The sequence below is a fragment of the Perognathus longimembris genome, chromosome 20 (assembly GCF_023159225.1).
Source record: "Perognathus longimembris pacificus isolate PPM17 chromosome 20, ASM2315922v1, whole genome shotgun sequence".
NCBI classification, from domain to species: Eukaryota; Metazoa; Chordata; class Mammalia; order Rodentia; family Heteromyidae; genus Perognathus; species Perognathus longimembris.
In genome coordinates this window covers 16,184,450-16,199,198 of record NC_063180.1, presented here as the reverse complement: position 1 = coordinate 16,199,198, position 14,749 = coordinate 16,184,450, and the positions used below count along the sequence as shown (strand labels likewise).

Genomic DNA, 14,749 nt, shown 5'->3' with positions numbered 1-14,749 from the left:
ATGACGCCCACCGGTGCCCTGGCCCTGCTGGCTGCCGCGCTGCTGCTGACGGCGGGCGGACGTGGGTTCAAGGCTCGGGTCTGGGTGTGGGGTTGGTGCGGGGGGGGGGGCGGGGGAACAGGCGGCAGACATGGGTTCCGGGCTCCAGTCTGGGTGCGAGGCCGGGGGTGTGGGGTGCGGGGGGACAGGTGGACGTGGGTTCGAGGCTTGGGTCTGGGTGCGAGGCCGGGGGTGCGGGGTGGGGGTGACAGGCGGGAGGGTGGATGTGGGCTCCGTGCTCGGGTCTGGGGGGGGGGCGGAGAATGGGTGGAGGTGGGTTCGGGGCTCGTGTCTGGGTGCGGGGTATGGGTGGACGTAGGTTCGGGACTCGAGTCTGGGTGCGGGGTCCGGGATGCGGTGGGGAGGTGGCTTCAAGGCTGGGCGGAGGTGGGCGCGGGGCTCGGGTCTGGGCGCGGGGCAGGGGTGCGGGGCCGGGCGGAGGTGGGCGCGGGGCTCGGGTCTGGGCGCGGGGCGGGGGTGCGGGGCCGGGCGGAGGTGGGCGCGGGGCTCGGGTCTGGGCGCGGGGCGGGGGTGCGGGGCCGGGCGGAGGCGGGCGCGGGGCTCGGGTCTGGGCGCGGGGCGGGGGTGCGGGGCCGGGCGGAGGCGGGCGCGGGGCTCGGGTCTGGGCGCGGGGCGGGGGTGCGGGGCCGGGCGGAGGCGGGCGCGGGGCTCGGGTCTGGGCGCGGCGCGGGCGCGCGGTGACGGGCCGCTCTGGCCCGTGCGCAGGCTGTGACGTCTGTCCGTCCGTGCGGGAGGACGTGCGGCTGTTCGTCCACGGGAGCCGCGACGCGTACCTGAGCAAGGTGGCCGAGTACCGGGGCGAGCGCCCCTTCGTGCGCAACGCGGGGAGGCTCAAGGCGTGCGTGGACGCCAAGCTCTCCGCCCGGGACAAGGAGCTGGTGGACAGCGGGCTGGTGAGTGAGCCCGGGGCGACCTGCCCCCCCCCGCCCCGGGATGGGGAGCCCGAGGCCGCCCCCCCCCATGGGGAGCCCGAGGCCGCCCCCCCCCATGGGGAGCCCGAGGCCGCCCCCCCCCATGGGGAGCCCGAGGCCGCCCCCCCCCGTCCCCGGATGGGGAGCCCGAGGCCGCCCCCCCCCATGGGGAGCCCGAGGCCGCCCCCCCCCCATGGGGAGCCCGAGGCCGCCCCCCCCCATGGGGAGCCCGAGGCCGCCCCCCCCCCCATGGGGAGCCCGAGGCCGCCCGCCCCCATGGGGAGCCAGAGGCCGCCCGCCCCCCATGGGGAGCCCGAGGCCGCCCGCCCGCCCGCCCGCCCGGCCTTGGGCGCCTCGGGGGCCGGGAGAGGCCGGGAGGCAGCGGGCTGAAGCGCAGCCTGTGCCGCCCCCGTCCGCCCCACAGCTCCCCCGGGCGGCCCCTCACACGGGGCTCAGCCCCGGGGCGTCCCAGCCCGCCCTCCCGAGCCCCGCGGTGCCCGAGGGGCGTCCCGGGCCCTCATCCCCCCCCCCCCACCCCGCCCTTCCCTGCAGGAGAAGATTTACTCCAGCCCTTGGTGCTAACGGACCTCACCCCGCACTGCCCGCGCGCCCGAGCTCCACCTCCCGGCGAGGGGGCGCGGGTAGAAAGTTCTGGAAATAAAGCCTTGGCGACTCCTCTGGGAGCGTGGCGTCCTCTTTCCCCGTGGGGCGCGGCGGCTCCCGCCGGGGCCGCGCGGGATGAGGGCCGTGGGGTGGGGGGGGCGGGGGCGGGGGAGCCCCACGCGCGGTCCCCGCCCGGCCCGCGTCCGCGCGGGGCGCACACTCCGCCCCTCCCGGGAGCCTCGGAGGACGAGGACGGCGCAGGCTCCTCCTACACAGGGCCCGGGCGGAGTCAGGGCACGGGCCATCCTAGCTACTCGAGGTCGGGGCTCCATGAGCGGCCAGCCAAGTAGAAGGAGTGCAGGGCAGAGTTCAAAGCGCGCGACCCTGAAGTCACCTGTCATTGTGCCTCAGTTTACCCTAAACTGAAGCCCGCGGAGGACCTGCACACACACATGTGCACGTGTGCGCATACACACACCTGCTCCTCTTAGGGCACGTAGTGATCATTCTTCTCAACAGCTTTCTAATTTAAAAACTGTAGCGTGTGTGTGTGTGGTGCCAGTCCTGGGGCTTGAACTCAGGACCTGGATGCTGTGCCTGAGATTTTGTGCTCAAGGCTTTGAGCCACACCCCGGCTTCCATTGGGGATAAGTCTCACAGACTTTCCTGCCCTGGCTGCTTTTGAACTGTGATCCTAAGATCTCAGCCTCCTGGGGTAGCCATGATGACAGGCGTGAGGCTGGGGCCGAGTTGTGTGTCCCCCCCCCCCACCGTCCCTGTGCCCCTCAGTCCCTCCTTGGCTGCTAGTGGGGTAGCTGCTGACCCCATTTCTCCCTTCCAGCCCCTCTCAGATGCACAAATTGAGACCACGTGTGCACTCTCTCTCTTTGCCCCTCCATAGGCCACTGACGTCCAGCAAACTCCAGTGTGGCCATCCTAGGGAGGGCGGGTCAGCGCCAGCCTGTGCCACCCTGGGGCTCTGAGGGCAAGCTGAGCCCAAGGAAGAGCCAGCCCCTCCAGGGCCCGCGCTGGGGTGCGCACGCACAAGCATGCACACACGCGTATGGGGAGCTGGGCCCTCAAGCAACAGCCAAGGTGCCTGGGTGTGGAGCACCTGCCTTTCAAGAGGGAAGGGAAGGCTTCACTCCATAGGTTCAACCTGCATCCCCCCCCCTCCTCCCTAGGGCTTCGAAGCATTTCTCCCAGCATCCTTCAGGAAACCCAGTCTCCCCCTTTTTATGCTGGTGCTTGAACTCAGGGCCTGGGTGCTGACAGTGGGCTTTGTTACTCAAAGCTGGTGATCTACCACTTGAGCCACTTCCAGCTATTTTTTTTTTTTTTGGGCTTGGACTCAGGGCCTGAGCACTGTCCCTGGCTTCTTTTTGCTCAAGGCTAGCACTCTACCACTTGAGCCACAGCGCCACTTCTGGCCATTTTCTATATATGTGGTGCTGGGGAATTGAACCCAGGGCATCTTCATGAATATGAGGCAAGCACTCTTGCCACTAGGCCATATTCCCAGCCCTACTTCCAGCTTTTTGGCGGTTCATTGGAGATAAGAGTCTCATAGACTTTCCTGCCTGGGCTGGCCTTGAACAGTGATCCTCACAGCTTGGCCTCCCAGGAGCAGGGATTACAGATGCCTGGCTTCTGCATATCTTTCAAAAAGTTATTTTGATTTATGGAGCTGTAACCCTTTTAGACAAATACTTAATGACAAAAAGAAAGTCCTGGTTCATATCCCCCCACACCAACAAATACTGCAGTTGGTTACCAACACATGAGAGCTCACACTGGAGCCAGAAAAGCAGGCCCACACGGTGAGGTTTTCAGAGGAATTTATACAAAAATAGTTTAAAACTACAATGTTTTTTTTCCACCTGAAGTTTATGACACACAAATTGGGACGCGTATTGTGGCATCTGCTGGAACTTAGTCAGTTGGGCCCAAGTTCTTAGAGTAAAACGAGAGCCTTTTAAAGTAAAATGAAGATATCCCCAAAAGAAAACCAAAACAACCAACAGCAGAAACACCCCAAAACTTAATTTAAGTCGAATCCTATGGCTTTTGCCTTGGGGCCGGCAGCTGCATGCAGCACTCGGGTGTCCCGAGCGGGTGCACGGCCCCGCGTGGATCCTCCCCACGGCGGCTGTCCATCTGGCCCCCCAGGCCGGGGTCCAGAGAACGAGGGGACCCCCCCCAGGTCCAGGGCAACCCCACAGGGTCCCCCGGGGTGCCCTGGGCACCGTCGCCTGACCTGCGCGTGGCGAGGGGACGTGGGCTCGGCCGCGGGCTCGGAGCTGGGTGTTTGCAGCTACCCGGAGTGGACCTCAAGGCCTGTCGGTCGGCCTCGGCTTGCGTCCCCTCCCTCCCGAGGCGGGTGTTCCACCGGGGGGCGCCAGCCCTCCGCTCCTGGCTTTTCGGGGGTCAAGGGTGGGGGTGTCAGGTCCCTGAGGCTTGAGCCCCGGAAGGAAGGGCTGCTGGCCCGTGTCCAGCGGGGAGAGGTGCTGAGCGGCACAGACGGTGAATAAATAGAAGCAGCTCGGCTCGGGGGTCCAGCCCCGGGGCGGGCAGCAGCGGGGTGGGGCTGGGTGCGCACGGCGGCCAGGCCCCAGGCCCCAGAGCGCCGCGGTGCGCTTGGCGGCCCGGGCACAGGCAGCCCGGCCCCAGGCGGTGCGCATGGGCCGGGGAAGGCAGCCGGGCCCCAGGCCCCGCTCAGAGCGCGGCGGTGCGCAGGGCGGCCGGGGGAGGCGGGCCCAGCCCCAGGCGTCGCAGGTGGCACCGGCGACAGAGCAGGCGGCCCTCCAGCGGGTAGCAGCGCCGGCCATCGTCCCCGCTCAGCTGGAGCCTGCAGTCCTAGGGGAGAGCACGGTGGGCGGGTAAGCGGGGCGGGGGCCGGCGGGGCCCTGGGCACCCAGCCAGCGTCCAGCCGCACCCGCCCGCGCTGGGACAGAAAAACCCAGACCCTCCGGAGCCCGAGAGCCCACCCCGGGGAGGACAAACCAAGGCCCTCATCTTCAGCTAATCCCGAAACGGCAAAAAGGGGAGACGCGGCGCGAATGGTGGAACACCCGCCCGGAGCAGAACCAAGCTGCGTCCGGGACTGGCACAAGCCTGCGCACGCGCGGAGCAGGCTCCCCGCAGGGGAGGTGGGCGGGGCGTGGTGGGGCAGGGGCGGTGGTGGGCGGGGTGTGATGGGGCAGGGGAGGTGGGCTGGACGTGGTGGGGCACGGGAGGTGAGCGGGGCGTGCAAGGGGAGAGGAAGTGGATGGGTTGTGCTGGGGCAGGGGAGGTGGGCGGGGCGTGCTCAGGGAGGGGAGGTGGGCGGGGCGTGCTCAGGGAGGGGAGGTGGGCGGGGCGTGCTCAGGGAGGGGAGGTGGGCGGGGCGTGCTCAGGGAGGGGAGGCGGGCGGGGCGTGCTCTGGAAGGGGAGGTGGGCGGGGCGTGCTCAGGGAGGGGAGGTGGGCGGGGCGTGCTCAGGGAGGGGAGGTGGGCGGGGCGTGCTCAGGGAGGGGAGGTGGGCGGGGCGTGCTCAGGGAGGGGAGGTGGATGGGCGTGGTGGGGCAGGGGAGGTGGGCAAGGCGTGCACGGGGAGGGAAGCTGGGTGGGGCATGGGCGGAGCTGGCAGGTGTGGTGGGCGGAGCGTGCTGGGGCAGGGGAGGTCGGCAGAACCATGGACAGGGAAGGGGCGGAGCGCGCACTGCAGGTAACATGGGCGGAGCATGCGTGGGGCGGGGCCGGCAGCCTGGGGCTCACCTGGCAGTGGTAACACTCCACGTGGTAGTTCTTGTCCATGGACACCACCCGGATGGTGGTCTCACAGCCCTACGGACAGAGGGGACTCAACCTCAGGCTCGGCGCGCAGAGCGCCCACGCTCGTCACAGGTGTCACAGATGCCCACGCGGGAGCGCTGCTGGCTGGCACCGGCGGCTCACGCCTGTCATCCTAGCTACTCAGGAGGCTGAGATCTGAGGATGGCGGTTCAAACCGGGCAGGAAAGTCGGTGAGACTGATCTCCAGGAAACTGGAAGTGGTGCTGTGGCTCAAGGGGTAGAGCCCTAGCCTTGAGCTGAAGAGCTCAGGGGCAGCGCCTAGGCCCAGATTTCAAGCTCCACAATGAACAGAATAAAAAGAAAGGAAAGGCCAAAAGTGGCTCAAGTGGCAGAGTACTAGCTTTGAGAGGGGAAAAAAAAAAGCTCAAGGACAACATCCCAGATCTAGGGTTGGAGCTCCAGGACTGGCACCAAAAAGAAAAAGAGCACTGTCACACAGGCTGGAGTTCAGGCCCAGACAGACACAGCATGTGTGGAAAGATCTAGAGCTTTGGTTGGGAATGTGGCTTAGGGGTAGAGTGCTGGCCTTGCATGCATGAAGCCCTGGATTCGATTCCTCAGTATCACACTGTGGTTTAAGTGGTGGAGTGCCAGCCTTGAGCAAAAGAAGCTCAAGGACATTGCCCAGGCCCTGAGTTCAAGCTCCAGGACTGGCAAAAAGAAAAAAAGATCTAGAACTGAGACAGCCATTGGATGGCTGCTAAACACATGGCCTTCTGCATCTGTTCCCCTGGCCCACCCAACCGGGATGGCAGAGTGGCCTGCGGGCTGGCATCAGGGTGACCAAGGCGTGTGTGGAAGGGGGGGCATGTTAGATGCCACCTGCTGACCCCTCCCACGGAGGCACAGGCTCCGCCCACCCTCAGGGGAGCCAAGGTCCCTACCTGTGCAGGGAGGATGGGGTGGGCACACGAGGCACATTTTGGTGCAAATACCCTGAAAAAATAAAAGCAACAACCAGAAATGACCAGAGGCCAAAGGCACAGGACCGGTGTGCCCAGAGCAGCCCCCTTGGCACAGCCCAAGCATGAGTCTCTCCCGCCAGTTAAGAGAAGGTGCCTCTGGGGCTGGGAATGTGGCCTAGTGGTGGAGTGCTTGCCTTGCAGACATGAAGCCCTGGGTTTGATTCCCCAGTACCACATATATAGAAAAAGCTGGAAGTGGCGCTGTGGCTCAAGTGTCAGAGTGCTAGCCTTGAGCAAAGGAAGCTCAGGGACAGTGCTCAGGCCCTCTGTTCAAGCCCCCAAGACATGCACAAAAGAAAAAAGTGCTGGTGGGGGCAGCTGGGGCTGGGGTCCCCTCCCGCGTGCAGGCCACTCACGCGTGATAGTCTCTGACACAGTAGATCTTGTTCTGCACATCCACAGTGAACGGCACCCCGTCTAGACACTCGTTGCACACGCAGCAGCGGAAGCAGCCGGGGTGGTAGGATCTGCCCAGGGCCTGCAGGATCTGGGGGTGGAAGGTGTTCAGGAACCGCCTCTCAGGGCTCCCCAGCAGGTGCGGAGCAGGCGGCGGGGTGGGGCCCGGGGGCTCACCATGTCCATGATGAGGTGCCCGCACATGCTGCACTTGTCGGCTGTTTGCTGGAACCCGGAGTACTGAGCGGGGGAACACAGGAAGTCTAAAGTTGGGGTGCTCCAAGGGCCCCCAGTTCCCACCCACGGCCCAGCCAGGGGGCCTAGTGGGGACTCACCAGGAAGTCCTCCTGGCAGTATACCTTCTCGCCCACGTTGTAGAACGCCTTGCCTCGGAGTCGTCTCCCTGAAAGCAGGGCGAGAGAAGGGGATCCCTGGTATGTGGGGACCAGGGGAGGAGGCCGCCTGGCAGCCCACAGGACTTTCCTCAGCTGATGAGCGGTGGATTAAAGATGTACTGTCCAATTTCTCTTTAATATATACATCTATTTTTAGGTCAGTCCTGGGGTTTGAACTCAGGGCCAGGGCGCTGTCCCTTAGCTTCTTCTACTCAAGGCTGGCATTCTAACACTTGAGCCATAGCTCTGCTTCTGGCCTTTTGGGTGCTTAACTGGAGATAAGAGCCGCATGGGGTATCCTGCCTGGGCAGGCTTTGAACCACCGTGCTCAGACCTCAGCCTCCTGAGTAGCTGGGATTACAGGTGTGGGCTTTCACTGGGTGCTCAGTGCATGTAGTTACCTCCAAGGTTCATGGATTCACAAGTTTTGTGCTGCCCAGACCCTAAGTTCAAGTCCCAGGACCTGAACACACACAGACACACACACACGTCTTGTTCTGAAAATCTGCTCTGGAATCAGCTGATCTAGTGTGACAGCTCAGGAGCCAAAGTTCAAGCCCTTGTACTGGCACAAAAAATTGGGGGCGGGGGAGAGCTTTAAACTGACTTCAACAATATTATTTGCATTAAATGTGTGTGTCCAGGTCCTGAGTTCAAGCCCCAACACTGTCACACTCACAATAATAGCCAAGAATGAAACAATAAGAAAATTCAGTTGGGCACTGGTAGCTCACACCTGTGATCCTAGCTACTCAGGAGGCTGAGATCTGAGGATACTAGTTCAAAGCCAGCTTGGGCAGAAAAGTCCGTGAGGTTCTTATCTCCAATTAAGGCCCCCCTCCCCCGCCAAAAAGCTGGAAGTGGAGCTGTGGTTCAAGTAGTAGGGTGCCAGCCTTGAATATAAAAGCTTAGGGACAGTGCTCAGGCTGAGTTCAATGTCCAGGACCAGTGTGGGCACACACATACCCCAAACTAAAACTGTAAAGACTGGCCTGTTCAAAGGCTAATACGTAGAACAGTAGCTGTTTGCAAGTACATAGGATAAAGCAAGTCATGCTTCCAGTAGGACGGGGGAGAGGGCAAGGCCTCTGGGAAAGGAGTTTGGCAGTTTCTTACAAAGTTAAACATACATTCACCCTATGACCCAGAAATCCACCCCTCGGAATTTACCCAAGAGAAATAAAAACAAATGTCCACAAAATGAGCTCTCCAAGAATGTTCACAGCCCAGTTTAGTGTCTATCAACAATTCAGCGGGCCGGGGCGCTGGTGGCTCATGCCTGTCATCCTAGCAGCTCCGGAGGCTCAGGTCTGAGGGCCACGGTTCAAAGACCAGAGGATGCAGGAGAGGCCATGAAACTCTTTTTTTTTTTTTTGTTCTACTGTGGGGCTTGAACTCAGGGCCTGGGTGCTGGCCCTGAGCTTTTTTGCTCAAGGCTAGTGCTCCACCACTTGAGTGACAGCTCCACTTCTGGTTTTTGAGTGGTTAACTGGAGATAAAGTCTCACAGGGACTTTTCTGCCCAGGCTGGCTTCAAACTGCAATCCTCAGATCTCAGCCCCGAGTAGCTAGGGTGACAGGCGTGAGCCACCGGTGCCCAGCCGTAAGACCACAAAAAACAGTTGGGGGGCTGGGGATATGGCCCAGTGGCAAGAGTGCTCGCCTCATATACATGAAGCCCTGGGTTCAATTCCCCAGCACCACATATACAGAAAATGGCCAGAAGGGGCGCTGTGGCTCAAGTGGCAGAGTGCTAGCCTTGAGCAAAAAGAAGCCAGGACAGTGCTCAGGCCCTGAGTCCAAGGCCCAGGACTGGAAAAACAAAAACAAAAACAAAAGCAGTTGGAAGTGGAGCTGTGGCTCAAGTAGTAGAATACCAGCCTTGAGTCAAAAAGCTCAGAAACGGTATCTAGGGCCTGAGTTCAAGCCCCAACACTGTCACACTCACACACATTTAGTGCAAATAAACCAAATATGTCTGCTTGGGGTCAAGACTGTTTTGTTTTGTTTTTTTGTTGTTGTTCTGTTTTGTGTTTTTTTCCTGGCTTGAACTCAGGACCTGAGCACTGTCCCTGGCTTCTTTTTGCTCAAGGCTAGCACTCTACCACTTGAGCCACAGTGCCATTTCTGGCTGCTTTCTATATATGTGGTGCTGAGGAATCGAACCCAGGGCTTCATGTATACAAGGTGAGCACTTTACCACTAGGTCATATTCCCAGCCCTGTTTTTTTTTTTTTTTTTTTTTTAATAACAAGAAAAATCTCAAGGGCAGCTTTATTAATATGGCTAAGAGTCATCTTACTTTTTCTTGACATCTTCTTTGTTTTTCAGTTGTGGGGCTTGAACTCAGGGCCTGGGCTCTGTCCCTGAGCTTTTCTGCTCAAGGCTGGGGCTCTGTCACTTTGAGCCACAGCGCCACTTCCGATTTTATGGTGGTTCATTGGACAAGAGTCTCACAGAGTTCCCTGTGCAGGCTGGCTTTGAACCGTGATCCTCAGATCTCAGCCTCCTGACTAGCTAGGATGAGAGGCGTGAGCCGCCCACGCCCAGCTCCTTTACAACTTTGTGTAGGTGAAATGATAGCATGTACTGTTGTCGCTGGTGCATCCTAGAGACAGGAAAAACAACTAGAGGACAGCAGTCTGAAGGTCAGAGGGCTCCCAGGCCAGATGGGTTCCCTGCACAGAGGACAGCCCCAATGTCTCCCAGGGGTCCCGGGGGCTCCTTCCCTGAAGGCCAGGGGGCATCTGCACAGGAAGACTGCACCCAGGTTCCCCCAAGTTGGCTGGCCCACCTGGGGAGGACCTGGGTGCAGGGTGTGTGTGTGTGTGTGTGTGTGTGTGTGTGAAAGGGGGCGGCGGGGCTGGAGAGCACCTACCACAGGAGTCACAGATGAGGCAGTCGGTGTGGTAAAGGCTGCCAAGGGCCTGGCACGCCTGCCTCGCTCCATAGACACCCAGGCCACACTTGACGCACATGCCTGCGGGAGGGAGGGAGGGAGCGCCGCTGGCATCACTGACACAGGGCTCGTGCTGCTCTGGTGAGAGCACGGGAGGCATGCGGAAGGCAAACACCGTCCAATGGCCCACACTTCATCCTGGACTGAAAGAAAATGCTTTCTGCTGTCTGTGACCCAAATCTTGAAGATGGAACTACAGACAGGCGCTGGCCCGACACCCCAGCCACCCCAGCTCCTCGGGAGGAGGCCGGGATGGGGCCGGGGCCAGGGCCAGCCGGGCAGGAAAGGACTCCAATTGACACGCAAAATCGAGTGGCAGAGCCCACGTGCTGAACCAAGACGAAAGCAGCGCCCAGGCCTGAGCCCCAGGCCTGGCGTCAAGAAAACCAGGGCCAGGATAGCGGTGGAGTGCTTGCCTAGCACCCAGGAAGCCGGGGGTTCGATTACCGAGCAGCACATACACAGAAAAAGACGGAAGTGGCGCTGTGGCTCAAGTGGCAGAGTGCTAACCTTGAGCAAAAAGAAGCCAGGGACGGTGCTCAGGCCCTGAGTCCAAGGCCCAGGATGACAGAAGAAACAAAGAAGGGTCCGGGAGAGCGTGTCCTCTGCAGATGCCCGGCTCCGCGGCCTCCCTCCCCGCACACCCCGGGGCAGCTCTTCAGCCTCTCCGGCTGCAGGGCTAACAGGGGTCCCCAATCTGCTGGGCCGTGACCTTCCACTCTGACCCCCCCATCCCGGAGCGCCCCGCCCCCCTGACCTCCTGCACTGGGACACTGAACCCCTCCCCCCCCCCCGGCTCCCTCCCCACCCGCAGCGCGCAGCCCTGGCCTTGGGGACCCCGTCCCGGCTCCACAACCATGGGATTCCAGAGAAGAACCCCGCGCCGCCCTGCCCCCGCCGGCCCTCCCGGCCGCCATCCCCGGGAGCAGAGGAGGGGGCTTCGTCCTCCCCACCCCAGGGTCCCCGAACCCAGCTGCGCGTCCCGCCCCCGCCCCCGCCGGGCCGCGCTCACCGTAGAAGTCGTGCGCCCCGCGCGCCCCGAGCGTCCGCCGCAGCTCCCCGGCCAGCGCCTCCAGGCTGCGCTCGGCCGCGCGGGGGGCGCCGAGGCGGCCGGGGGGCGGCGGCGCGGCGGGGGCGGGGCGCTCGGGGGAGCGGGCGGGCGCCGGGGCGGCGGCGGGGGGCGGCGGCGGGGCGTCGGCGCCGGACGAGCCGCGGGAGCCCAGGCTGGAGGCGCTGGAGCGGGCGCTGCCCCCCGACGGCCGCCTGGGGTCGGGGCCAGGGCCGGGGCGCGGGCTGCCGTGGCGCTGGTCGTAGCCCAGGCTGATGCCGCTGGAGCGGGCGCTGCCGTCGCCGTCCGAGCCCGCCGGGCTGCCCCGGAGACCCCGCTCCGGCCCGGCCCCGCCGCCGCCCTTCCCCCGGCGCCCCGGCGGCGCCTCGTCCCCCGCCGGCCCCGGCCTCGCGCCCCGCCGCCCCCGGCCCGGGGAGTCGCCGCCGCCCGCCTCCGGCTCCCGCAGGCCCAGCCCGGCCAGGAGCAGCGCCGTCTGGTCGGCCGCCGCTGCCCGGGAGCGCTGCATGGCCAGGCCCGCCGGCCCGCGCGTCACCTCCGCTTCCCGCCGCTCCGGCCGCGCCGCGGCATGGTCGTCGGGCCCCGAGGAGCCCGAGCCTGTGGCCCGGAGCTGGGGGCCGGGGCGGGGCGGGGCGGGGCGGGAGCTGGGGGCCGAGCGCGGGGCGGGAGCTGAGGGCCGGGCGCGGGGCGGGGCGGGAGCTGAGGGCCGGGCGCGGGGCGGGGCGAGGCGGGAGCTGGGGGCCGGGCGCGGGGCGGGGCGGGAGCTGAGGGCCGGGCGCGGGGCGGGGCGAGGCGGGAGCTGAGGGCCGGGCGCGGGGCGGGGCGAGGCGGGAGCTGGGGGCCGGGCGCGGGGCGGGGCGGGGCTGGGCAGGAGCTGGGGGCCGGGGGCGGGGCTGGAGTTGGAGGCCGGGCCGGAGCTGGAGGCCGGGGGCGGGGGCGGGGGCGGGGGGGGGGGAGCGTGGGACGGGGCTGGGAGCCGGGGGCGGGGCCGGGCGGGAGTGTGGGACGAGGCTGGGGGCCGGGCGGGAGCTGGGCGCAGGGCGGTGCAAAGCGCGCCCAGGCTGGGGCGGGGTTGGGCTCGCCGCGGCGGAGGAATGCAGGGGGCCGTGGCAGCAGCCGCGGGGACCGGGTTCCCGCAGGAAGAGGCTGCCTGAGGAGCCCAGGCACCCCGACCCAGACCTCCGCCCGCGGCCTGGTGCAGGGACACCGGGGCAGAGACACTGGGGCGGGGACACGGAGGCCACTCGGCCCCCACCACTCGGGGCACAGCTCGTTTCTGGCCTGGGTGGTTAACTGGAGGCCTGTCCCACGGACCTCGGTGTCCATGCCGGCCCCGCGGACCTCCCCTCAGGGTTCAGCCTCCACAGTCGCCCCGCGTGGGCCCGGGGCGTCCAGCTGCCGTGCGGTGCGTAGCCCACCGCAGCTCTTCTGGCTTTCTTGGTGGCTAACTGGGTTGGAGGTGAGGGTCTCCCGCGTTTTTTTCCCCCCTGCCTAGGCTCGTTTTGAACCTTGATCTTAAGGTCACAACCTTCTGAGGCAGCTGGGATTACAGGTGTGAACCATTGTCCTCATTGTCCCCAGAAGCACCATAGCCTAATTCAACTCAGCTGATTTATGTTTTTTTAAGTAGGAATAGTTAAAACATTTTAAGTTTTTAGCTGGGATTTGTTTTCAATTGGATACAGAGGAAAACCAATGTTCACCCCCTGTGTTGAACACAAAACTATTCCCGATTTGGAAGTATCTACAAAAATACGTCTCTAAATATATCCTTCTAAAAGCAGACAGTTTGGACTTCAGAAAATCTGCTTTCAAATGCAAACAGCCAGGCATGGTGGCTAACACTGTGATCCTAAGCACTCAAGAGGCCGAGGCAAGAGGATCTTGTTGGAGAGGTCAGCACCAAGTATACATGGAGACCATGTCTCAACTGTTCATCCATCCGTGAACCATGAGAAACATGCAGACGTTCATTTCCTCTGTGGTTTTGTTTGGTTTATTTCCTAAACTTTAAATATTTTTGTGGATCTTACAAGAAAGCAGGGGAGTGGCTCAAATCTCATGCTCCTTGGCCACGGAACAAAGCCACTACAAACATATGTGCCACTGGTGGGAACGAGCAGAAAACCCGGGCAGCTTACGAGTGCAAGAGTAACCTCATGGGAACCCTTGAGCTGCAGGTTGTCTGGAGGTTCAGACCCACAGGGAGGCTGTCCGGTCACAGCCCAGGAACAGCTCATAATCCTGAGTAACCTACTCATTGGGGGCCTGAAGCCAGGGCTGTCTGCTCCTTTGCCTTTTCCACTCAAGGCTCCACCATGTGGGCTACACATCCACTTTCCAGCGTTTGGTGATACACTGCGAATGAGTCTCACAGACTTTGCTGCCTGAGGCTGGCTTTTAACTGTGATGCTCAGATCTTAGCCTCCCACGTAGCTAGGACAGGCCTGACCCATCAGTGCCCAGCAACGAGTGACCTTCTGACTCTCATCATTGGTAAATATTAAATGGAAAAATGGGTTTTCAAAGCCGGCTAGAATAATGAACCATGTACATAAACTGATTTTTTTTTGCTATTTTTTTGGTTTTTATTTATTTATTTTATTAATTGAACATTTTTTTTTACAAGGTGTTGTGCAAAAAGGGTGCAGTTACATAGTAGGGCAGTGCATACACTGATTCTGATTGTTTTCAGCGTATTAGAAACAAAAAGTTGTTGGCAGGGTAAGGTGCTACTCAGTGGTAAGTGCTCCTAAACCCGTGCAGGGCCTTGAGTTCAATCCCTGCCACTCTCTCCCCAATGGGATCTCATGAAACCATGCCCTCAATATCATCAAATTTAATAAAATAAAATGTATTACCTCTGTTCCCATCACCCCTGTATTGAAGGGAGCTATGGTATTACAGGTGTTTGTCAGGTTGTCCGCCATACATGCTAGGCAACTCGGCCCCAGGCGTTAGGCTCTTCAAGTTTTCTCTTTACCCCTTCATAAAAATGGCAGTGCTTTACTCAACAGCCCAGCCGGTTCTGTCTAGGGAGTATCAGACATTGCTCACTTGGCTCCTTTTGGCTAAATGCTGTTGACACCAACTCCTCATGCAGTATCTTTCCCCACGTCTCATGTGGAGGATGGCCGCAGGGCCTCATGCATGCCCTGGCCACGGCCGCTGAGCACAGAGCTCGGTCTTGGGGACAGCGTAGGGAAGGAAGCCATCAGCCGACTGCTCTGGGTGAGGCGGAGGCCAGCAGCCCCGTCACTTCCCAGGTCACCTCCAGGGATCGGTGGGCACCGTCTACTCTGGGAGGACTCACTACGAGCCACCGGGCCGCCTAGCTGAGCACCCGCACGGCGCCACATTATGAAGATGACTCAAATGAGCAAAGTACGTGAATGCTTATGAATGGGTTGACTTTTTAAAATGCATTATCTATGAACACTTTGGAGATGCTGCAAACCCTCCTCGGCATTCACAGTTGTTTCTCTGGTGCTGGTGATCAAACCCTCGGTCTTGTGGGGGCGGAGGCGGGGAGAACAGGAGTCACAGCCCTGTCCTCACTCAG

At 62.2% G+C, this 14,749-nt stretch overlaps 2 protein-coding genes across 2 annotated transcripts; one reads left to right on the top strand and one right to left on the bottom strand.

Annotated features, from left to right (window-relative positions):
• Window positions 1–2,475, top strand: LOC125338916 (major allergen I polypeptide chain 1-like). The gene is made up of 3 exons (XM_048329951.1): window positions 1–61; window positions 766–953; window positions 2,416–2,475. Exons 1-3 carry the CDS (start codon window positions 1–3, stop codon window positions 2,473–2,475), a joined length of 309 nt encoding a protein of 102 aa, XP_048185908.1.
• Window positions 2,476–3,398: 923 nt separating this feature from the next.
• LOC125338781 (WT1 interacting protein) lies at window positions 3,399–11,744 on the bottom strand. Its single transcript, XM_048329782.1, has 8 exons — window positions 11,134–11,744; window positions 10,041–10,142; window positions 7,104–7,171; window positions 6,946–7,008; window positions 6,729–6,859; window positions 6,292–6,343; window positions 5,330–5,398; window positions 3,399–4,430 (listed from the first exon to the last, which is right to left on the bottom strand). The coding sequence occupies exons 1-8, from the start codon at window positions 11,693–11,695 to the stop codon at window positions 4,290–4,292; spliced, it is 1,188 nt and encodes a 395-aa protein (XP_048185739.1). The 5' UTR covers window positions 11,696–11,744; the 3' UTR covers window positions 3,399–4,289.
• Window positions 11,745–14,749: the final 3,005 nt, after the last annotated feature.

Bases quoted from the DNA above. Each gene is read 5' to 3' on its own strand.
- LOC125338916 (XM_048329951.1), top strand. From the start codon at position 1: ATGACGCCCACCGGTGCCCTGGCCCTGCTGGCTGCCGCGCTGCTGCTG. The intron at 62-765 runs GTGGGTTCAAGG...GCCCGTGCGCAG, and splicing joins GCTGCTGACGGCGGGCGGAC to GCTGTGACGTCTGTCCGTCC. The intron at 954-2,415 runs GTGAGTGAGCCC...TCTCCCTTCCAG, and splicing joins AGCTGGTGGACAGCGGGCTG to CCCCTCTCAGATGCACAAAT.
- LOC125338781 (XM_048329782.1), bottom strand. From the start codon at position 11,695: ATGCAGCGCTCCCGGGCAGCGGCGGCCGACCAGACGGCGCTGCTCCTG. The intron at 7,172-10,040 runs GTAGGTGCTCTC...CCCTGCTTTCAG, and splicing joins CCTCATCTGTGACTCCTGTG to GGAGACGACTCCGAGGCAAG. The intron at 7,009-7,103 runs GTGAGTCCCCAC...TCCCCCGCTCAG, and splicing joins ACTGCCAGGAGGACTTCCTG to TACTCCGGGTTCCAGCAAAC.